Here is a 25382-nt window from a genome sequence, read left to right on the forward strand (position 1 = left end):
TACTTTCTGTTCAGTTATACACTCCAGCAGTTGCTCTTTTCTGGCAGGGGATCTTGATCCAGTTATCAAGTAGTTCAAAAGCTGTATCATGTGATCTTTAAAAAATATATATCTTTTGTAACTTATTCCAACTTCAATTTATTTGTCTCGTTTTGACTTGACACAGAGTTTAAGAAAGTAAATAAGACTTTTGAATCTTGTGATCTTTAATTTAAAGGTATGTAGAATGTACAAAAATGTCTTTTAATCTCATGGTCTTAAACATGTTACGTGGAAAGTTGAAATCAAAGAGTTGGACCAAAAAAAGGAAAGATATTTCTTTTTAAATAGAGTAAAAAGAAAAGTAAGACAGACAGATTGAAATAGATGGAGTAGCTAATAACCAATCACATTGGGATCACTCACTGACTTTGATTAAACTATGTCCATTCAAAACAAAAACTGTGGCTGATGCACAGAAGTCAACTAGCTAGATTCAAAAGCAGCAAATAAGCTAAATTAATCTTCCTTAATTTCAATCTAAGCTTGGTTAATAAACAATTTAAGCAATAATAGCCTTACTGGTGAAGAAGCCAGTTAGCTTTTCGATCCATCAGATGTGATACAATTTTTTTTTAAAAATAATGTGTACTATATTACATCCACATAAGAAGATTCTATTAGTAAGTTCTCCAAGCAGTCCAATATTTCATTTTGAAGTATTTTGAGGTGAATTCAGAGATGGATGACAATCTTGATATGAGGCAATCGAAAGATTAACTTTTTCCCTAACCCGTGAGAATTATGTCTGCCATGAGAAACACATAAAAGATGCAAAATTATTTAATGGATCTCAAAAAATGACTTCTTCGACCCTCGAAATCAAAAGTCCGCTACATAGTTTTGCTACTGTGCTCCTTGATAAAAACTAAAAAGATGGGCTTTCAACGAGGCTTATTTCTAACATTCTGGAAAAAAATCTTTAGTAGAATATCTGAATATGTTAACACATTTTGCTTTCCCGCAAGATCTTCAAGTAAGTAACTGGAGCCTAACGACCACAAGATTACACAAGCCATTGAATTTATACTACCGTATACATAGCATGTATGTCATGCAACTAAACATGTTGTATTACAGTGATTTACTAACTGGAAGAGATTATTTCCAGTTCAGTTAAAACAGAAAAATGATGCAAAAGCCATAAAAGATGCTACATAATCACTAAATAATGTAGTTGATGAGGCAAAGCTGAACAGAACACATATAAATAATGTAGTGTTTTAGATGCTAACCTGCTGATTGTCCAGAAGAAGCATTCAACGCGTAATAAAGGCATCTCAAAGGCACCATGGTTGGTCAATATAAGAAATAAGATGTTTAAAAGATTTACATGTAACTCAGGTCAAAGAAGCACGAGTGAACCAGCAATGGGATGAATTTTTGCTACATAAGCTCTGTGCCCACTGGATCAATTGAAAAATGAACAGAAAGATGTTTTTGGACAATTGGCTGAAATTTAGATCTCCACATCTGCTTTCAATAAACAAAGCGTTCAGATTTTGGCATCTAGATTCATCATCATCAAGTTACGAAATTTAGGAAAAAAGCTACTTCTAGCTTCCTTTAAACTACAAAATCATTAAACCAATGATTTCGACATGTTATGATAATGATAGTAAATCAAGACATGTTATAGGAAGTGTTATTTTGAAACTTAATCTATCTTATCACCTAAACATTAAAAGAGGCTTTGAACATAAATATAAACATTACAGAGTGATTCCATTGGAATATGTTGACTTTTGTGACAACTGACAAATAATGTATTACGATAGTGATTCCAAGATTGGAAAACCTGCCATAGATTGAGCGCACTTACATTATTGTATTCTGAACTGTTCATGAACATCTGGAAGGCCTCCGCTGATTAATAAATGCACGGTTAGATGTTGGAAACATTTCAAATTGTAAGTTAAAGGAAAAAAGATGAGAGCTCACAAGAGCGAAATCGTATTACTACACCATGAGTATATTCTGCACTGGAAATGTTAAAATTTGAACCTGAAAATGAAAAGTAATAATTCTATGAGGTGATGAGGAACTGGCAGAGAAAATAGCACCACTGGAACAAGTAATGAGGACAAGAAAATACAGCATGCCAATTGGGGAAAATCTACATATAAGAACATCATCAGTAAAAAAATATTCCAGGATTACCGATGGTAGCCTGAACGATCAAGGATGGGAAATCCATTGTCAGCTTTGACAGAGCGAGCAGAGCATCTTCGGCAGGACCATCCAAAGAACTCTTACAAAATGCTATGAGAAGTACAAGCTCAACACCATAGTTGAACTCCTGCCACCCAAAGACTAATAAATATCTCATTTTAATACCAAAAACCTATCTGTGCACTAATGCTTGCTAGCAAATTATAAAACTACTGAAAGACGGGCAATAGAAAGATAGGTTGGATTGTTTGAGAAAGCTCTCTTGTCAAATTTGAAAACACCAAGTAATAGACATATTAAAGAGTGAAAAAAAATAGGTATGAAGGTAAGCCTCACTATTGGGGATCAACAATTGACCTATTTCAGAAGAAGTCTGGTGATTAGCCTATCCCGCATTAAGTATATCAGAAAATCAATCAATTGAAAGGCCAAAGGGAATAACAACTCGAACTACATAATTCAAACATCCAGCGAGACTCAAATAAATGGATATGTTTCAACCTCCCCTTTTCGAAATATTGACAGCATGTCATCTTCTACTTCAGACTCGAAGTCGGCATTGATAATCTCCTGTCAACATGTAAAACTGAAAAGTTTCAGGATATGGACTTCATCTACAACGCAACTAAAGTATACAAATCAAATGGCACAGAGGAGTTTGTTCTTTACATGTAAGGGCATACATGGCAGTAAGGCACAACATGGTCCCTGAGGACACCCACATAGAATTGATTCTCATAAAACTTCAATAGATCCTGCTTTCTTTGAAAGCGCATGTAGATAGAGTGGCTATATTTATCATCATTCCCACCAGAGACACGTCCTACAGAAGGAAATAAAATATTAAACAAACAGTTACAAAATAGACACCACAAAAGGCATCATTTCCCGACTTCATGCAAAACAAACTTGAAAGGAGACAGAAGTGAAGCTTCTCTGTGAGTAAAACAAGCTTTAGAATTGTTCAGGATGAGAAGCATAAGTACAACAAATTAAAGAACTCGAGTAATATTCTACAGAGCACGATTAAAGGCAAAAACTCACAGCCCTTATTATATCAATGCAGAAGTCAAACAAGAAGTAACTTTGACCTAATGAGATGGAAACAATACCACCCATTTGATATTGGGTTGTATAAAGGTAATCCAACATATCTTTCTCCTGTTCTTCGGATAAGTCCCCCTTCCCTTTCAGTAGACACACATGTTCAACTACTTTTCTGCAATCAACAAAACAAGTATTGTTTTTTCAAGAACAATTTGAGTAAACATAATACAAAAAGAAACAATAACAAGATCTAAACTACATTCAAGGTTGCAATATACGGCTGAAAGAAATTGTATATTTCAATTAAGTTTACTGGCAGAGTAGTTGATTAAGTTATACCCATTATTACAACAACAATTCCAGGAAGTTTCTCTTTAATGAAAATTCTCTTACAATTATCCTCATCTTTGGAAGGGGAGACTTGGAGCAATGAGTAAAATTGTCTTCATGACCTATATATCTGTTGAAAATATGTTTATTTTAAAAGATTTCTTGTTGCCAAAGTTTGGCATTTCACGCGATGGCCTTGGGCCATGGTATGGCCCTTCACATGTTTTGACAATGTTATCACATGGCATCAATAAACATTAGTATCCCATTTATTTTTTTGTACTAAAGACTATTCAACTATATATCTTATAGAGAAGAGAAGTTTAGCTTATATAGCTATACAAAAGGCGGTGAGTGAGAAGATAATACTTATCTGAAGGATGATATTTTTCTTTGTCAATCTTTGTCATACCATGGCCAAAGGCTATCACGTGCAATGTCAAACTTTGGCAACAAGAAACCTTTTTAAAATAAACATATCTTCAACAATCTCGACATATTTTAAAAGATGGAGTCAAGAGGTAAGACTTGCCAGATTTGATGATCAAAATGCAATTGATTTAGTATCTTTTCGACTATGAACCAAACTTAGACCAACAAAATTTAACTTACAAAATTATTGGTGAAATATAACATTTCGATGAACCAATAATTCTTATTGTAAGTTAGAGATTTTACCAATCATATTTGACCTCCATATTTTGTTATTCAATGTGATTTTGCGCCAATAGGCCATGCGCATGCCTAGTTATTCATGAGAACTCTAGAAACTTGGCCAAAACCTCATAGGAGCGGCCTACTCCATTTCTCGTGTAAGGTGAATTCATCAAGTGTATACTATTTTAAATACACCATCCTTAAGGATTATGAATTCATTAAGAGCCAATAACTCATCCTCACAACTAGTAGCAGTTCAAGCACTTTTTTTAGTGCGCAATGTCAATGTCGAATTGTTATTACTTATTACCCATATGAACCTACTTCATGAAATCTCCAATCGCATAGATTGAGTAACCATTTTTATTGACAATCATATTGGCCTTAACCCGATCTCTTTTGAGGTTTGAAGAATTAGTGTTCTTCCCAGAGGTTTAGTCAGAGAATCGGCCAAATTTATTTCTGACTTCACATAATCAATAAAAACTATTCCATCTCTCAGCAAATGTTTAACGACATCATGTCTCAATTTCATGTGTCTGCTCTTACAATTATACGATTTATTCTTCGCAATAACAATTGCGGCTTGACAATCACAATGCATAAACACATGAGGCAACGCATCCTTTATTAAAGGGATATTCACTCAGAAATTTCTTAGTCACTCAGCCTCAGAACCAGCTAGCTCCAGAGGTACAAACTCTGACTCCATACTTGTCTAGCAATGATTGTTTGTTTAGCTGATTTCCACGATATTGCACCAATACCAAAGGTGAACAAATAGCCACTAGTCTCATCTGAATCAGAGATTCAATTTGCATCACAATACCCTTCTAATGTAGAAGGAAATCCACTATACAGGATATCATAATTCATGGTTCCTCTCAAATATTTCATTAGCCTAATTAGTGTAGACCAACGTTCTTTATTTAGATTATATCTACTCAGTATACACACATCATAGGCTATATCAAGACTAGTAAAATTCATTAAATACATCAGACACCCAATAATCTGAGCATATTTAGACTGAGCAACTAGTACACCTTTATTCTTTTTCAATGGAGAGCTACCATCATAAAAAATGGCTACAGGTATCATCTCAAAACATTCAAACTTTATAATAAGTCTCTCCACATAATATTCTTGTGACAACATTATCTCATCTTCACTCCCTACTATCATATTTACTTCACCCAGATCTTTCATATCAAAACTAGTAGACAGATTATTTGGTACTTTTCACAATATTCAAACTTATACCATTTATAAGCATGTTATCAACATATAAGCATATTATGACATAACCATTGTCTATCACTTTAGTATAAACATATTAATCCACTTCAACGGAAAAGAAAAACTATCTCTTATTAAGAATTGGTCAAATTTCTCATGTCACTGTTTAGGAGCTTGTTTAAGGCCATAAAGTGATTTCATTAATTTACAAATTTTATTTTCTTTTCCAGGAATAATATATATATCTCAGGTTGAACTATATAAATCTCTTCATCTAAATCACCATTTAAAAAGGTTGTGTTTAACATCCATATGATGAATAAAAAACTTGTGAATAGAGACTAAGGCAATTAGAAATAGAATAGAAGAGATTTTAGTCACTAGAGCAAATGTATTAAAATAATCAATAGTGCCGCATGACCGATGCAAGACTCATTAAGATCTAAAGAGTTGAGGGGTACGAATAAGATGGAGTTACCTCATGAACAATTCTTTCTTCTTCATAAAAAGCATTCAAAGATAAGTATCTCCACCTCTATCCGATCTAATTCTTTTAATTTTTCTACTAAGTTGATTTTCAATCTTGTTTTTATAATAAATAAAAGCATAAAATGCATCATCCTTATTTCTAAGCAAGTCTTCTCTATGATTAAACAAGTCTTGCTATGTTTTTTGAAATTAAATTTTATTGGTCTTGTTCCTCTTATAGAGAAGACTTGTTTAATCATAGAGAAACATTTTACATCGCTGAATTAGTTTCTTAGAACAGTGTCTAGCACGACTCAAGTACTACTTGTACTCGCTTAATAAATATTATATTATTGTTGTTATTATACCTGTGTTCCCCAACAATATCACGGGTTCGAGTTCTGAAATTAGCCGCTAATACTTGCGTCTGGGTAGATTGCATGCATTACAACCCCTTGGGGTAACCCATCTCCGGACCCTATGTGAAAATAGGATGCATCGGATCTGGGCTTCCCTTTTAATTATTCTCATCTTGCATTGCAAACGTTCTTAAATGTGCACCCCTTACCAAATATGAACAAAAAGCAAAGGAAAAAAAATTCTACACTAGATATGTGGAGAAGATTTTCACAATCTAGAATTTTCAAGCTAAAGATAACCGATGCAAGACTCATTAAAATCTAAAGATTCAAGATAAGTATAAAACAATGCACGCTGCAAGACAAAAGAGAAACGTAGAATTTTTGTGCTGTTATCATTTTTTTATAATCGTGGTGTCGGGGCCACCTCAACTAATTCCACATCATACCTCCCTCCAGCAATATATATTAGTTAACTCTATCGAATAGGCTAAAACATGTGGAAAGAAATCACCTAGTGTTTTTTTTGTCTCTACTGGGATTTGAACACCATACCTCATGGTTCTCAACCAACTAAGCCACACCATTGGGTGCTTCTACTGTTATCAAATTAAATTTAGGATGATACTGAGTATCCTTTTCCCCTTTTACATTATATTATATTTCAAATAAGCCAAGAGATTATTGCACATCAGTACGACAACTTATCCTTGATTAAATAAATTTAAATTACTGAAGTCATATGCTGATTACTAGAGACTCAAACAATGGAGCTACATTCCTATATTATCAATCCCTTACTAAATGAGGGCAACAACACATGTTCTTTTTTTTTTTACTTCATCCAATTCACAACTCAGTATGTGTATAAACTTTAAGAAGAGGGAAAGTGCAGGAACCTTTTCCGTTTCGCATCATTATCAAAACTCCGTCGATCAGCAGCCGAGCATATCACATTGCGGTTCTTGCATCTCAAACCCTCATTTGCCTTCAAAACACGACTCCCCAAAGCTGCAACTGCAGAGGAAACAGAGGAATTAACAATTACTATGGATAACCATAAAATTGCAATTTCAAAAACTGAAACTTGGACAATCCATTAATATAAAGAAGAAACTAAAAAAAAACCATAAAATTACCATTCAATTTGGGGGTTTTCTTAACTGAAAAATGAATTAAATTGAAGGGTTTAGGGGAAGAAACTAGGGTTTGAGTATGATGAATCTGCATTTTGATTTTGTGTGGAGTAGGGACCTAAGGTTCATCGTCCCATTTATAAAAAAAAAAAAAATTGAGATACTTTACAAGTGAAATGGGTGGACTAGGAAAAATACTCATTTAAATAGAGTCAATTGGAATGGCGCTAAATACTACTATTTTTTGTTGGTTAATTTTTTTACGGAAAAAGATCAAAAAATATATTTAAACTACGGGCATGTTTGAAAAATTGCCTAGTAATTGAAATTGGTATAATTACATAACCTAGTAATTACAATGACTTATTTTTTTATCACAATATAAATACATTATAACTACAAGTGTATTGTTTGGTTGTATAACTGCAATCATCAGATTATATCAAATTTTAAAAATAAAAACTAATTATATAAAATTAAAATTTTATATCAGACAAATAGGAGTATTTATAAATAATATTAAATTAAATATTTAAGATATATATATATATATATATATATATATATATATATATATATATATATTGTCTTTTAAAATTATATTAATTAATAAACATATGTTCTTAATTAATATTATAAAAAATAATTAATTTATATTTTTTAAATTAGTATATCTTAATTAAATTAATTGAAAAAACTAAAAAAGACATGATTTTTATGAACATCATGAAAAGCATGTTTGATAAAAATGTTAATATTATAAATATAATGTCATAAAATTATTAAAATATTGACAAAAAAATAATCTATCAAGTCTAACTAAAAATTAAATGACTTGCAATGTGAAATATCAAGTCAATACTACTAAAATAAATAAAACCAAAAATATAACATAAGTACCAAATTCAAAACAATTTTTTTTAACATAATACTTTTATGTCAAATTTCAACATAACGTACATAAATATAGTTAACAAGAAAAGGAAAATGTAAGACTATAATCTTATTCAACAATGAATTCTACTTTAGTTTAAAATTAGAATACTAACAAAATTATGCTAATGAATAAATAAATAAATTATACAAAAAATTGAATGGAATCACATAAAAAAATAAAGGTTAAGAATAAATACCAAGAACCTGTTCTTGGTATTTATAACTGTTTGAGACTATTCATTGTAATTGTGATTGTGTTGTGTTTGATTGGATCGGTGTTACATTCTGATACATAATTGGATCGGGTGTCACGTTTTGACACACTAACAGGTGGAGTGTGGGTTCCATGAGAGAACCATTCTTTGTTTGTTGCATACAAATTGAGACTATTGACCTATGTATATGTATGCGTATTGTTAAGAGACGACAAGTGGTAAAGTATTCTATATATGTGTGTGCTTATTGTGTTGTAGTTACCTGTTATATATCTCACTTTCTAGAATAGCAGTGTGATCCTATCAGAACACCGTTGTTTTGTATATTGATACTGCACTTGCTTTTTCCTTGTTGAGTAAAGGGCATCTTCAGGCGGTTGTTGAGAGACCTCAAGTAGATGATTGTTGATTTACAGAATTTAAGGGTGAGCCAATTTTTTCAGGCTACCATGAATTCTTCTTAATCTTGGTCCCTCTTTCCCTGACTTAGACTTTCAGACATTGTTATAGCTAAATTTTGGGGGTTGAATCCCCTTTTGTTTAGACTTGTTGTTTAATAAGAGTTTTAGTTCAATTGACTTTCAGGTTCTAGGGGTATTTTTTGCATGTTTTAGCTTCGTTATTTGAGTTTATGGGAACTCAACACTTTTTCTTTGTTTAACTTGTTTCTACATCTTAAATTGCCTATCTCTTGTTATTGTTGTTCTTTGGGTTATAGTAGTTGTTCTCCTACCAGAGAGTTAGAGTGGGTGTCAATCACGGTGGGTCAGAATCATGAAAAAACTGATATCAGAGTCCTAGATTTGTTGATCTCATTGTACCAAAATAAGTCTAGTAAAGTCTTGCAGAATGGTATGGAGGCGTGTGTACTTTTCTTCTAGAGGCTACAGAATTTTAGGAAAAAAATTCTCTATCTTCTCTTTTTTCGTATTATAACTTGATTCCAATGGGTATTTGGTGAACCAAATTAATATTTAATCGCTTTCAAGCTCTTCTCCGCAAATGGTTAACATGTTTTATAACGCCTCCTCCATGTTTTAGAATGGTATGGAGGCGTGTGTACTTTTCTTCTAGAGGAAGAGCCAACCATTAGAGGCATGGCCGAGGCAAAGGTAGGAGAAAGGGCAGCGCCCGCCGGGGGAAAGATTAAGTTGAGGATATACCTAGAAAAGAAGCCCTTCCCGCACCCCAGGATGGAGTAGAATAGGATGTGGAGGTTGAGGTAGAAGAGGATGCTGAACAGGTGGAGGATGCACATGCTAGGTTTGTAGGTCTTCCCTCTCTAACCCCAATTTAGCTAAGTTGATCATGAATTTCTTGAGTGGATTGGACGACACTGGAACATTTCCACAATGCCCATTGCCCAAGCTCTAGTTGCTCGTCCATTTGCTGTGGCAGTTCCTCAGACGGATGGAATGTTGGGCACTGATACCTTCTTCTGTTCCCTTATGGGCCCAGAAATGGACCCAATCATGATATTGAAGGAGGGGACCTTTTCTCAGGAAAACAAATTCTGGCACTGAGCATGATATATTGACTAAGTTTCTAAAACTGAAGCCCCCAATTTTCCAAGGTTTTGAGACTGAGGATGACTGTGAATTCATCCTTGACTGTTATGATAGGTTTTACAAGTTGGGTATATTCCACCAGTATAGGTTGCGTTCCTGACCTTTCAACTTCAAGGTAAAGCCAAATAGTGGTAGAGGACCTATGTGGAATGTCGCTTACCAGTTTTGCCCCCACTCACCTGGGTTTAGTTCCATGCTTTATTCCTAGAGAAGTATATATAATAACTCTCAATTATACCTCTCGAATGAGATATAGACGATCGTTAGCAGTATATTTTATCCAACTAAGAGTCAGGATCGAACCCACAGGGAATAGGTCAAAACATGGCTATTAGCTATCACTTATTCAGTTGTAGTAGCTATTTCCCAAAAATAAAGTGCATAAAGTAAATGGGGTGTTTTGTTATTTAATTTAGTAACACAATGATGTTTCAACAAAGTAACTATCAATTAAGTTGTGAACAATATGAGAATTTAGCTAGGATTATGTTCCCCACGACATGTGACTTAATAGACAATTTGTGTTCATGATATCATTCAATGCATTGCATGCAAAATTTAGCGAGTTAGGTAACATCTAATTCACCTCTCGATCCTTCTTAGACGTATCTCATTCATCTCCTTCCGATCTCAAAATGTATGCTTTACTAAGCTTCGCTCTAGATGTTAGAGTACTATCTTCTCCCGGTCTCAAGTAACTTAAACGAAGTTTATCCCTTCTTTCGAAGTCAGACTCTTTGAATTACTGTTTTGATAGTCTTTTCCTAATCACTACCTCCCATTCGGCCAAGCAATGAATATGGGCAAGTTCTTAATAAGTGCACTCACTAAGAAAAACTTTTAAATGAAGAAATCACAACACATGCAAAAATAAATCATGAATATCAATCCTACGTTTTGCCTATTTTAGTTAAGTTGTTATGGTTCCCACAACCTTAGTTGTGGGCTTCGCTACTCATGATTGTAAGTAAAAGAAGAAGAATTTGTGTAGAATTCATGAATCAATAACTACACGAATGAAGAATTAAACCTTGAATCAAACACATGAACCACGAATCAAGAATGAAAATCAAAATGATATTTCAAGATTCAATCTCAAAAAGTATTAGAGTGTATCTTCAATATGTTCACAAAATACTCAAAAAACTAATAAAATGCGGAACACTAAAAATAAAATAAATTTGGATATTTGTAGAATACAAAATTAAATCCTAAAGAAACTAGAAAAACTTAAGTAGACACTTTTCACGCTGGGTCTTTACGGGCCGTACTAGAGTTAACGGTACGTGGTCCTGCTTCTGTGGTGTTTAACTTGGCTTCTTCACCTTGATATCTTCATGGGCAATCATCACACCCCGTGGTGCTGAATACGATCCGTACTGGAGTCCATGGTGATATCGTTTGCCAATTTTCCAATTTCTTCCCTCAGCCTTTACGATCAAATAATACAGTTCGTAGTGGACTCCACGGCTCGTGATGGGTTCCGTGGAGTTGCACTTGGACAAAATTACAACAACAACCTCTTCACAAGGTTAGCACTATGACATCCACGACGGCCCGTACAAGGCACTATGGTCTGTGGTGGGTTCCTTGGAGTTATACTTCATCAAATCCTCCAGCACAACTTCCTTCTCTTATCAACTACGCCAACCACCACAACATGTGAAAGGCACTATGATCTGTGGTGAGGCTCGTACTCCTCATTCCTCAGCAAAACAATACTCAGACCCACAAAAAACATTCAAACTCGTGTACGACTTAGTTTTTCTGCAACATAAATGAAACATAGATCATATCTACAGAAATATGCTTGCAACGCACATTAATTCACCATTTTGAGCATCTAAAGTATCGTAAATATGCGACACATTAATATACTCCAAACCTTGAAGGATCGCAAAAAGGGTGAGTTTATGGCTTTAGAGTAGGGTGGTTTGACAGTAGTTGCTTATAAGGCTAAATTCCATGACTTGTCTAGATATACTACTCAATTGGTGATTATAGAAAATGAGAGGATTCGGTTGTTCATTAAGGGATTGAAGCCCGAGTTACAAGTATTGTCTGTCCATATGACCTCTGCAGGTAAAATATTTAACGAAGTGACAGACTTTGTGAAGAAAGTAGAGGGAGTTCGACGAGATGGTAAGACCAAGATTTAGCTAAGAAAACCAAAAATACGGGTAATTTTCATGGCTCTTAGTCCAGAGGATCATACAGGCCAACAATTGCAGCCCGACCAATTTAGTCAGCTATGCCTACTTTTACAAGTAGTTACTCAGGTACTCCACAACAGAATCCTAATTGGGAGATCCAGGGAGCTTCATTCGCGCCTGAGAAAAGGTCGTCCTTTGAGCGCGACTGTTTTAATTGTGGAGAGCTAAGACATATGAGGAAAGAGTGTCCCCACCCTCATATGGATGATTTTGTACCGTAGCAGATCAGAGCAGTGCAATTGATGGATAGAGGTAATAATGGCAGAGGATGTCCATAAAAAGGGCGAGGAGGGAACCAGAGAGGTCATGGAGGCTGAGGAAATGGTAATACGGGTTGAGGAGCAGTGTAGCCAAGAAGAGAGGTTCCCATTAGGATGACACATGGCTTAGTTTTATGCCTTTTGGGAAAAGACCAAGGTTGAGCCGTCTGATACAATAATCACAGGTACTATTTTTGTCTGTGATCGGATGACTACTGTTTTGTTTGATTCAGACTCTATTTATTTATATTATGTTAGTACAATTTGCCTTAGGATTTGATATGATTTGTGATATGCTTGATGTCCCCATCCATGTTTCTACCCCTATTGGAGAGTTTGTCTTAGTTAGTTATGTCTATCGTGATTGTTCTATTCTATTCATGGGTTTCCAGACTTGGGCTGATTTGTTAATTTTAGATATGACCAATTTTGATGTGATCCTAGGCATGAATTGATTACTATATTGTGCTTAACTGTAATGCTAAAATTGTGACTCTAGAGATCTCGGATAGGGAAAGGTTAGAGTTGGAAGAGGTGTACAAGCCTAAATAGCTAAGATTTTATCCTTTCTCTGGGCTAAAAAAATGGTAGGGCAGGGTTGTTTGGCATATTTGGCTCATATTCGGGATGTTGATGTTGGGTCTTCCTGTATTGAGTCTATTTCTGTAGTGTCTAAATTCAAGGAAGTGTTTTCTATCGATATACCTGGTATACTTGCTGATAAAGATATAGATTTCTGCATTGATTTGATATCGGGAATTCGCCCAATTTCTATTACTCCTTATCGCATGGCTCCGATAAAATTGAAAGAGCTTAAAATTCAAATCCAAGAACTCATTGATAAAGGTTTTATCTATCCTAGGGCTTTTTTGCAAAGTGCTCCGGTCCTATTTGTTAAGAAAAAGAATGGTAGTATAGGAATATGTATCAATTATCGACAGCTGAATAGGGTAACCATTTGAAATAACTACTCATTGCCTCATTAAGATGATTTTTTTGACTAGTTGCAGAGTGCATCAATCTTTTCAAAAATTGATCTAAGGAATGGGTACCATCAACTAATGATTAAACCTGAGGATGTGCCCAAGACAACATTTAGAACCTGGTTTGGGTGTTAAGAGTTTCTGCTAATGTCGTTTGGAATGACCAATGCACCTACAACTTTCATAAATTTGATGAATGAAGTGTTCAAGTCGTTCCTGAATTCCTTTGTAATTGTGTTATAAATGATATTTTGGTCTATTCGAAGAGTAAGAAAGAACACATAGATCATCTTTGTATTGTTCTAGATGTCTTAGGAAAGTAGAAACTATATGTAAAATTCTCTAAGTAAGAATTTTGGCTATCTTTGGTTGTCTTTTGGGGGCATGTGATTTCAAAAGAGGGGGTAATGGTAAATCCCTAAAAGATTGAATCAGTCAAGAACTGGGCCGGCCCAACTTTGTAACTGAAGTTAGAAGCTTTGTGGAACTTGTGAGTTACTATCGCCGGTTCGTGAGGAACTTTGCTTCTATCGCCACTCATTTAACAAGGTTGACTCAGAAGGAGGTACCATTTGAGTGGACTGATAAATGTGAAGAGAGATTTCAAAAGCTCAAGACTCTTTTGACTACGACACCTATTCTATCCCTGCCAGTTGAAAGTAAAGATCTTTTTATTGTGATGTATCACTTTTAGGATTGGGTGCTATGCTGATGTAGGATAAGAATGTGATATCATATGCCTCGCGGTAGTTGAAGGTTCATGAGAAGAACTACTCGACGCATGACTTGTAGTTGGAAGTGGTAGTGTTTGCTCTAAAGATTTGGCGGCATTACCTTTATAGTGTCAAGTGTAAAATATTTACTAACCATTGCAGCCTACAACATTTGTTCACTCAGAAAGACTTAAACCTAAGATACATATATATTAAATTTTAATATATATGCTACTCAGTTGGTGACTATAGGGAAGGGTAGGATCAGGTTATTCATGAAGGGATTGAAGCCCGAGTTGCAGGTATTTTCTCTCCATATAACCTCTGCAGGTAAAGACTTTAATGAAGTTATAGACTTTGTGAAGAATGTAAAGGGAGTTCAACGAGATGAACATGCCAAGACTTTGACTAAGAGGCCCAAAAATGCGGGTAACTTTTATGGCTTTTATTTCAGAAGATCAGGCAGACCGGTAATTGCAGCTAGGAAAATTCAGATAGCTATGACCACTTCTATGGAGAGTTACTTAGGTACTCTACAATAGAATCCTAACCAGGAGGTCCAGGGAGCTTTATTCGCTCCTGGGAGCAGGCCATCCTTTAAGCACGATAGTTTTAATTATGGAGAGTCAAGACATATGAGGAGAGAGTGTCCTCACCCTCGTGTAGCTGATTCCACTCCGCATCAGATTAGAGTAGGGGTACCGATGGGTGGAGGTAATACTAGCATAGGACATTCATAAGGTGGGCGAGGAGGAAACCAAAGAGGCAGTAGAGGCCAAGGAAATAATAATGCAGGTCGAGGAGCAGTGTAGCCAGGCAGAGAGGTTTCCCTCCAAGATGACAAAACTCAGTTTTATGCCCTTTTGGGAAAGACCGAGGCTAACGCGTCTGATGCAGTAATCAAAGATACTATTCTTATCTATAACCGGATGACTAATGTTTTATTTGATCCGGCTTTACTTATTCATATGTGTCAGTATAATTTTCTTTAGGATTTGATACGATTTGTGATGTGTTTGATCCCCCCGTCTATATTTCTACCCCTCTTGGAGAGTGTCACAGTCACTCATGTCTGTTGTTTTTTTCCTATTTTGTTTATGGATTTTCAGACTTGAGCTGACTTAATAATTTTAGATATGACCAATTTTGACGTGATCTTAGGCATTACTTGGTTGTCCCTCTACTATGTTGTGCTTAACCGTAATGCTAAGACTGTGACTCTAAATGGATAAATTGATATTTATTGTAATACCTATTCTTGTCGTTATATAGGTCAATGAGGAAGGAAATTGGGCCAGAAAACTTCTGAGTAGTGACTTGAAAATTTTAGCCTAGGCTAGACTCGGATGAAATTTGCATCAGGCGAGGTCTAGAGTAATTCGATAATGGATAAGGGATTGGAGCATGTATTTCTTTACAAAATCTTATTCGGGCGAGTAGAACTCCCATAATTGATCTTGGCGTGAAGTATTAAATTTAGAATTTTATAGGTTGAGGATGTGTTACAAAATGAGAGCCTGGGACTTAAATATCAATGTTCTGTCTTCATGCATCCCGCCAGAGTGGGATTATTACGCCATGGAGGGGCCGCTATGGCGGGATGGGGCTCACTGTGGTGGGTTAGTCTGGGCAAAAAGAGGAAACACCGCAGAACTGTCATTTTTTTTTGCAAAAACCATTCTTAAGAGCAAAGAGGCTATCTAGAGTAGTTCTCTATCATTTTTTCATGAATTCTCGCTCCAAAGGTAAGTTAATTACTCTCCTAATCCGTATTTCGATTCATAGAACTTAGAATCATGTTTGATTATCATTGGAGGAGGGTTTTGACCTGGAATTAATGGTGGAAAAGGCCTTAGTTGGCATTAGGATCATGAAATTGGCCAAGAGTTAGTAATTTGTTATAATCTGGATAAATTATGTCATTTTATTGATCCTTTACATATGTGTGATTCTTTTTAGATCAAGAATAAATCGAATGGCTTTGGAAAGGGAAAGCTCTATCTGTTTAGAGTTTTCAAGGCTTGGTTTTGAGGTAGGTGATGGTTTTTCTTCCTGTTTGTGTTATATGTGCTTGTTAATCAATCCATTGTATGCATATGTGTGTGTGAATAGGGAAAGATGAAGCGAACCTAATGAAATGACTCTTTAGGATCAATTGTATGCAATGAACCAATCTTGGTATTTATAATTGTTTGAGACTATTCATTGTAGTTGTGATTGTGTTGTGTTTGATTAGATCTTATGTCACGTTCCGACACATAATTGGATTAGGTGTCACTGTAACACCCCAATTTATTTTTAAGAATTATTTTTTTTCTTCAAAAAAAAATATTTATATTTTTTAAGTTTTGTTTTTGGGTGATCTGACTTCAGAAGGACATAAACCTATCAAAATTTGAAAATTTGGGAAAACCCATAAAATGAAAGTTGTATATAATTGAAATACCTTTCCAACCATAGGTCATAGTCTTATATATGACATCGGAATAAAAAGTTATGAATATTGTAAGGCAGAAGGGTCAAGATGGGTAGAAAGTTTGGCCCAATCCGATGGGTCAGCCCATATTTCTTACCATGTAAGAGATAAGTTCAGCCTTATCTCTTTTCTTTCATTCAAGACACTTCCAGAACACCATAGAGAGATAGAGAGAGAGAGAAAGAGAGAATTAAAAGCCATTTTGACCCAAATTCGAGTCCCGATTTTCGAAGCTCGTGAAGAGAAAAATGTTGCACGTTGCGTTGTCTTCACTTTGAGCTAAAAATCAGAGAAGAAGGAGTGTATTAAGGTGGTTGACTTATATTTCAAGGTAAGATTGAGGTGTTTTTTTTCCTTATTATCAAGCTTGTTTAGAGATTTAACGAATTAGAACGGAGAAAATAGTGTTATAAACTTGTTTGTGGCTTTGTTAGAATTTATGGATTAGAGACTGTTTTGGTTGGATTAAATGGGTGAAATTAGTTAAGTTATAAAGTATAATGATTGTTTATATTGTTGTTGATGTTCTTGATAAGTTGTTGGTGTCGAAATTGGGGGTATAAACTTTGTTTGTAAACCCGTTTTTGGTTGGGACTGCTGTTAGTAATTATAGTATAACTCCTTGTGTAAAACTTAGTTTTGAGTGATTCAAGATGCTTCGGAAAGTTATTTCATAGGGCTATAACTTTTATTTAGGATCCAAAATCTAGGTTTGTTTTTATTGACTCGAAAAAGGGTGATGAAGTACAGGGGAGGTGCTGCCCAGATTTTGGTCTAAACATCCTACATGGACTGCTGTGGGTATTTTGAGCATATCTTATTTTACATAATTGTTGTAGGGGTGATTCAAAGTTGTATATGACCCTAAGACATATAGCTATAACTTTATTTGAGGACACAAAGCCTAATTCTCCCATTTACCCCTTTGAAACTGAGCAGCAATACAAGACAGTAGTGCTGCCCAGAATTTCCGTTTTGATACTTTGGGTTGATTTTCAGTGATTTTATGTTTAGTTTCGATATGCTGGAACTTTTAAACTTAAGTAGATATTTGATTGTATATTTAAGGTGTATATTCTCTTATACAAGCTAAGAGGAACTGTTTGACGAAGTGGATTTTGATTGATCTATGACATAGAGAAATTGAACTCCTCGAGTGGTGGTAGAACTTGTTGTGTGCTAAAACGCCAAGGTTCGTGTATAAACTTGAACTTGAAATATTTTATTTTTCTGAAATTTGAAGTATTTTGTTGGGTTGTTTCCTTACTCCTTGTTTTGTATTTTGGTATGACTATTATCTCAAGTATTGCAAAACTTTTGCTGAATCGCCCACTTGTACGAATTGCTTGATCATTTTGCATTCTTGTTGGGAATTTGTCCTTCTTGTTACGGTGACTTGTCATCGATATTGGCATGCCTCTCGATTCAGATCTTGCTCATCTTGACTTTGAATTTACATTTCTTCTTGACGATGGATTTTCGTCCATTTTTTAGTACGAGTGAAAAGCCACTTTCAACATGGTCTTTGATCTTCTTGATATTGGGTGACGACCCTTCTTGATATGGGCACTTCTTGATTTCAGGGCTTCGGTCCGTCTTGATATTGATTGTGCTTAGTGTGAAGGCATGACGTACATATGGGGTGAAATTGATTATTTGACTACTCTTTTGAATTGAATTATAAGCATCCTTGGTACTTAAGCCTTTGAATATTAGTATTGATATTTTGAAACTCTCCAAGATTTGTATTTGATACTTGATATACTAGTTCACTTGGACTTAATGCTACCTTATTGAACCGCTTATGATGAAAAAGAAAATTGGAGAATTTTTAATGGCTCTAAGTCCAAAGGTTATACACCACTAAGTTTTATGCTTAGCGATAGTTGTTTTCTATCGTAGGTGATGTGCGAGACGGGATATGAAGATGGCCATGTGGAGTAGATTTTTTGGGAGCTCTTTTGAAGATCACATATGCATATACATCTAGTTTTTGTATATTATTTTGGGGACTTGTACATGATACATGTGTGGCACTTATGCACGAAATTTTGAAGGCTTGTAACTTGAACCAAGTGACTAATTTTGTTATTTTAGAGTGTGCTTTTAACTCAAGTTATGCAATGTACTAGGTTATATTTTGACTTGTCATTATGCACGAAGAAAGATAATATTTTTGTGATAATTACTTATTTGAAGTTTTGTGTATTTTATGGACCTGCAGTATTGTTGAATTGAAAATTATTTTTTTTAAAATAAAACTCCTATATCGTATTTCAATAAGTTTTTTTAGTGTAAAATAATAGTAATAATTAGTTTTTGTTTCGTAAGTGGATTCTCCTAAAAGGGGATGCTACAGTCACGTTCTGACACTATTTGGATCGAATGTCATATTCCGACATAACATTGGATCATGTGTCACGTTCCTACACACTAATATGTGGAGTGTTGGTTCCATGAGAGTACTATTCTTTGATTGTTTCATAAAAATTGAGACTGTTGACTTTTATATATGTATGTGTACTGTTAAGAGATGACAAACTATTCTATATATGCGTGTTTACTGTGTTGTAGTTTTCTGTTATATATCTCACTTACTAGAATAGCAGCGTGATCCTATCAGCACACCATTGTTTTGTGTACTGATACTGCATTTGCTCTTTCCTTATTTTCCTTATTGAGTACAGGGCATCTTCAGGCGGCTATTGAGAGACTTCGAGTAGACGATCTTTGATTTACAGAATTCAAGGGTGAACTAATTCTTTCAGGCTACCATGAATTCTTCTTAATCTTGGTCTCTCTTTCCCGGACTTAGACTTTCAGACATTATTATTGCTAAATTTTCGGGGTTGCATCCTTTTTTTTTAGACTTGTTGTTTAGTAAGAATTTTGATATAATTAACTTTCAGGTCCTACGAGTATTTTCTGCATGTTTTGAATTTATGGAAACTCAACAATTTTTCTTTATTTAACCTGTTTCCACATCTTAAATTGCCTATCTCTTATTATTGTTGTTCAGTTTGAATTGTAATTATGATTCTCATTTTGGTATTTCTATGTAAGTTTGGTTTACATCATTATCGCTATTTATTGAGCTGAAAAATCATTCATGAGGACTTAAGTACTATTATTGAAAATAAAAGAATATGGTGAAGCTTTGTAAACCTCACTTAAAAATTCATCTGTACCATTTTTGGATAAACAAGAGTAGTTCTTTTGTACTAGTATTCATAACATTTTTGAGGATTAATATCTCAAAAAGTTACTCAATTTTGAAAATTTATTTAGCAAAGTCATTGAATTTTATTTTGTATCTATAAAATCACTCAATTTAGGTATTTGTTTCGATATATAAAATCAGTCAACTAAATTTATCATTAAAAAAAATTGACATAGCAAAATAAATTATTTATCCCAAATAAATAAACTTTTATCCCAAATAAATAAAATTTATGAAAACTCACCAAGAAATTTTTTATGAACAAATTAAACTTAATTAGTGAAAAATTATATTATGATATTACTATATATTTAAAATTTAAAATGTATTATGGCATTGCACAATTCCTTGATTGCGCTCAATGAATATGAAGATATTCCTATTTTTCTTGCCCTAGTTCTTACATTTTAGTACTTCAAATTTATTATTCTTTGCTTAGTTGAGAATTTCCAAGTCAATGAAATTAGCATGCCTAACAAAATACAATAAGTGACGACTTGACTACAGATTTGACCCTTTTCCGAATTTTTGTTTAAGTATGTCCCTAAAGTATTTTTGAGATTGTCTTTCCTTAATAGTTTAGCTCATATGTTACGTTGTTTATCGTTCAATAGTTAATTTAAATATGACCTTAGATTAACTAAAGCACCTGCCTTATTAATAACGGGGGGGAGGGGAGGGTATGCTCAAAATAATATTCATTCGGTATATTAAAAAATGTACATAAAAAGAGTAAAAGAGAGAGAAGAGATGTTGTAGGGCTTTATAATTCCTGGTGGAAAAATCAATCAATACATGCACTATACTACTAGCAAACATGGACGTAGCTTGTTTGTTACTTCCTCCATCAATTTTTACTCATTTAATATTCATTTGATTTTCTAAATTGAATAAGTAGAAATGGATAAATAAAAAGTGGATGAAGGGAGAGTATAGTTATTACAAGTATTTTTTAGGCATAATACATAAACGTGTCTTTTAATTTGGTCTTAATTAGCATCTATATTCTTCAATTTCGGGCGTGCATGCATGAGTAGACACTTAAACAATATATAATAAAATTGAATAAGTAGAAACATACGTCCTACAAGATGAATCTCACGCGATTTATCATGTAGTTCACGCAATTTGTCATTTAAAATGTGTATTTTTATTTATTCTATTTTATAATAATTTAAGTATCGCATCTAAAATTGAGGGACATCATATCGAATGAATTAAGGACTGCTGGAGGATGCAACAATCCTTGTACTATTTTCAAGACTAACGAATATTGTTGTGCTAGTGGAACTAGCTACAGAGTGGTCTTTTGTCCAAGAAATAAATTATATGGATGAAATATATTTATTCAATTTCAATTTATTTGATTTATTTTTTGATTAATTTATTATTTAAAAAATGTTTTTTTTAGTAACTATTTAATTTCTACTTTTATCTCCACGTAGCATGTTTGAAAGCAGATATTTAAAAGATATTGAAATTTCTATGTAAGTTTGGCTTACATCATTATCGCTATTTATTGAGCTGAAAATTCATTCATACGGACTTAAGTATTATTATTGAAAATAAAAGAATGTGGTGAAGCTTCCTAAATATATTCAACTGTACCATTTTTGGCTAAACAAGAGTAGTTCTTTTGTACTAGTATTCATAATATTTTTGTGAGTTAATATCTCGAAAAGTTGCTCAACTTTGAGAATTTATCTAACAAAATTATTAAATTTTATTTTGTATCTATAAAATCACTCAATTTAGGCTTTTGTTTCAACATATAAAATCAGTCAACTAAATTTATCATTAAAACAAATTGACATAGCAAAATAAATATTTTTTATATCATGTAATACGAACTCCCAAATAAATAAAATTAATGAAAACTCATCAAGAAATTTTTATGAAAAAATTAAACTTAATTAGTGAAAATTATATTATGATATTACTACATATTTAAAATTTAAAATGTATAATGTTATTACAAAATTCCTTGATTGAATATGAAGATATTACTATTTTTCTTGCCCTAGTTCCTAGTTCCTACATTTTAGTACTTCAAATTTATTATTCTTTGCTTAGTTAAGAATTTCCAAGTCAATGAAATTAGCATGCCTAACAAAATACAATAGGTGACGACTTGAAACAAAATACAAAGCTAGCATAATGCATGATTAATTAAATATTTTAATAATTAACAATTCGTCGAATTTGTGAGGATTCACTAGCAGATGAATCAACATTCCACATTTTAAATAACCGAAGGTTAAATAAACTAGCCTATGTAGATAATACAAGGACTAACATTAAATTTTTTTGATAAATTAAGTACTATAACACAAATTTCCACAAGAAAATTATTTTCTTTGAAATTTCCGAGGTTGTTAGATGTTAGAATCAATGAAAGTTCCTCGTATTAGGCCATTAAATCAGCTATTTAAACCCATAGATAGTGTCTCAAAATAAACACATTTTCAAGTTTAACACACACAAAAAGAAAGTAATATGCATTTCCTCAAGTTTTTCCCCCTTTTTGTCTTCCTTTACTTTGGCCAGTACTATTTATCTGTTACTCATGCTGCCACTTTTGATATTACCAATAGGTGCACCTATCCAGTCTGGGCTGCTGCCTCCCCTGGGGGAGGCAGACGACTGGACTCAGGTCAATCTTGGAACATTAATGTAAATCCTGGAACAATCCAGGCTCGCATTTGGGGTCGAACCAATTGTAACTTTGATGGTAGTGGCCGAGGCAAATGTGAGACTGGAGATTGTAATGGGTTGCTAGAATGTCAAGGTTATGGTAGTCCACCCAACACTTTAGCTGAATTTGCACTTAACCAACCCAATAACTTGGACTTTGTCGATATTTCTCTAGTCGATGGATTCAACATCCCTATGGAATTCAGCCCAATCAATGGTGGGTGTCGTAATCTCATATGCAATGCACCTATTAATGATCAATGCCCGAACGAACTACGGACACCAGGTGGGTGTAACAATCCATGCACGGTTTTCAAGACGAACGAATATTGTTGTACAAATGGGCCGGGGTCATGTGGACCTACTGGATTTTCGAGATTTTTCAAGGAAAAATGCCCAGATGCTTATAGTTATCCACAAGATGATCCAACAAGTTTGTTTACATGTCCTGCTGGTACAAATTATAAGGTTGTCTTCTGCCCTTGAAGGCTACAAAATTAAACTATAGTACTAAGAACTATATATTATATTGAATAAAAGAGAGTGACAGAGGAGAGAGCCAGTGGGTTGTCTTGTTCAATGTTGTCACTTTCATATGCAGTTGATTTTAAGAAATAAAGAATTCAGTTGATTTTAAGAAATAAAGAATATATATATATATATCTGTTGAATTATTGATAGAATTAGTATAGTGTACATGTCATGCACGTGTGCGTCACATTAAAAGTATCATTGACATTAAATTTTTAAAAATTAGGGATATAAAATTTATAAATAATTAATAAAGTTACGTATTTTGACAAATATATAAGAGAATTACACAATAATCAATGTGTGGTTATAAAAATATTATTTTTGAATATGTTAAAGGAAAAGACAACGATCTAACAGATAAATTAAGTAGGCTACAACTTAAAACTAACTAATGTAATGTTCTTTTCAGCATGAAACCAACTGGCTAGCAGACAAAGGCAAGGGCATAACCCAGCCAGACTCTTACGCTCAGACTCTCTTAGGTAAGGTAAATTTTAGACCTCAGAGTACTATAGACATGATGGAGAGAATTCATTTTGGTAAGTTTAATTTAATCTCCTACCCGCAGTGTAATTTATCTTTTAGAATAATGCCAGACTGCACACTAGACAAATCTCAAAAGTGTTTGGTAGATAATTTATTAATAGGCTATAATAAGAAGGATACTAAACATTTCATTGTTGCCTCTAATGCTTATGTCAATACTTTTCAGAAAAAAGTAGAGAGAATAAGTTTAAATACTATGGAGTTATACATGGCAAAACAAACGGTATTTTCCAAATGTGGGTAGAAGTAGTAGACTCAATAAATGAGATTAAAAATTCTCTTTTCAAAGATTTTAATAATTTTATTGAAGCTTTAGACTACGCCAGAGGAATGCTTGGGCCAAACTACTATATTTCACCAGCTCTCAGACAAAACCCATCCCAAACTCCTCAATATAATATCCAGAAAGACTCAGATAAAATAATTTTTTGTGATCATTGTTCTTCAATGACTGAGGCCTTCAAAAAGACTTAATGCAAAAAATGATGCCCTCATTCAGAAAAATAAGAGACTAATGAAGCAACTTAAGACTTTCCAAAGCAAGTTTGCACCAAAAACGGATACAAGTACTCAGAATCCGTAAATGAGTTCTCCATCTCACTTAAAAATGGTTGAGACGGGTGTGCATTCCCCTCTGAATGCTAAGAAATCCACTGTATCGGATAAAGATACAACTATTCTGGTTCAAAAGGTGGTCGGTAAAGACTCATCAAATCTGTTAGTGGTTGTCACTTTGCCAAAAAATGAAGATGAGGGGTCTTCCTCCTCACGAAGAAGACTACCTAAATCTTTCCAACAAGACAAATCCAGAAAAAACATAATCTCAAAAAAGAAAAAAATAACAAAATAGAAGCCATAATTAAGCAGACTCTAGAACAATTTTTCAAGACTCAAGGACAAGACAAGTATGTTATAGCACAGACAATCCAAGTCCCAGTAATGATAGATTAGTCCCTAATTCAGACGAAGATGCTAACAGTCCAAAAAGAACTCCAAGTTCAGGCGAAGGAGAATATGAAAGAAACAATTACCAAGATGCTCAAGATCCATATGAAGATGATGACTCAGGAATGAGTTTTGATTCAATCGCCTTACACAACTTAGATACTTAGTTCAGAAATAACTCAGGAGACTAAGAAGACAATGACAAGCACTAAGATAGGAAGATAAGGTCAGAGATGTGGCAAAAGCATTATCACATATTTGTACATAATAGTAGTGTGCCATGTGGGTATGCCCACAACTGTCCTGTAATAGTGAGTGTCGTCACTTTATCACTACCCTCCAAATAAGAAAAAAACTGTTGACAAGCATGCGTCTATCAATCAGACAAAAAGATGAAATGAATAATGCATGTGACGATGAGGCTCACTAAGCACCCGACCTGTATTATTAAAGAAATCTTATCAGTTTGTCAGCCATCAATAATAAGGCCACGTAGCTTATTCTAAACCTTTCGTTTTTATCTCTTATGCCTATATAAGAGATAGTTGTGTGACTTAGAGAGACACAAGTCGAGAATAGAGAGTCATAACTTAAGAAAATTTCTAAAGGTTTATTAATATATATATATATAT

The 25382-nt window shown here is 34.0% G+C and overlaps 2 protein-coding genes across 4 annotated transcripts; one reads left to right on the top strand and one right to left on the bottom strand.

Annotated features, from left to right (window-relative positions):
- Positions 1–372: 372 nt before the first annotated feature.
- LOC129879175 (uncharacterized) lies at positions 373–7623 on the bottom strand. 3 transcript variants are annotated; one of them, XR_008764874.1, is made up of 10 exons: positions 7451–7622; positions 7211–7328; positions 3303–3430; positions 2895–3034; positions 2713–2781; positions 2200–2338; positions 1981–2043; positions 1862–1905; positions 1275–1512; positions 373–787 (listed from the first exon to the last, which is right to left on the bottom strand). XR_008764874.1 is itself a non-coding variant. In XM_055953521.1 (9 exons), exons 1-9 carry the CDS (start codon positions 7539–7541, stop codon positions 1426–1428), a joined length of 858 nt encoding a protein of 285 aa, XP_055809496.1. In that variant the 5' UTR covers positions 7542–7623; the 3' UTR covers positions 373–1425. The 3 variants fall into 3 exon arrangements, 2 of the variants coding, with proteins under 2 accessions (XP_055809496.1, XP_055809488.1); XM_055953521.1 differs by having other exon boundaries at positions 373–1512; positions 3324–3430; positions 7451–7623; XM_055953513.1 differs by having other exon boundaries at positions 373–1512.
- Positions 7624–22505: 14882 nt separating this feature from the next.
- On the top strand, positions 22506–23356 carry LOC129889318 (pathogenesis-related protein R major form). The gene has a single exon (XM_055964577.1). The coding sequence runs from the start codon at positions 22528–22530 to the stop codon at positions 23209–23211; it is 684 nt and encodes a 227-aa protein (XP_055820552.1). The 5' UTR covers positions 22506–22527; the 3' UTR covers positions 23212–23356.
- The last annotated feature ends 2026 nt before the right edge of the window (positions 23357–25382 follow it).

This window comes from Solanum dulcamara, chromosome 1 (genome assembly GCF_947179165.1).
Source record: "Solanum dulcamara chromosome 1, daSolDulc1.2, whole genome shotgun sequence".
NCBI lineage: Eukaryota > Viridiplantae > Streptophyta > Magnoliopsida > Solanales > Solanaceae > Solanum > Solanum dulcamara.

What these genes read in the sequence shown, in the direction of transcription:
- LOC129879175 (XM_055953513.1), bottom strand. Translation starts at nt 7,541, where the DNA reads ATGCAGATTCATCATACTCAAACCCTAGTTTCTTCCCCTAAACCCTTC. An exon ending in AATGATGCGAAACGGAAAAG is followed by an intron (nt 3,431 to 7,210) that starts GTTCCTGCACTT and finishes TGTTGATTGCAG; the next exon opens with AAAAGTAGTTGAACATGTGT. An exon ending in TATTGTTTCCATCTCATTAG is followed by an intron (nt 3,035 to 3,302) that starts GTCAAAGTTACT and finishes TTCCTTCTGTAG; the next exon opens with GACGTGTCTCTGGTGGGAAT.
- LOC129889318 (XM_055964577.1), top strand. Translation starts at nt 22,528, where the DNA reads ATGCATTTCCTCAAGTTTTTCCCCCTTTTTGTCTTCCTTTACTTTGGC.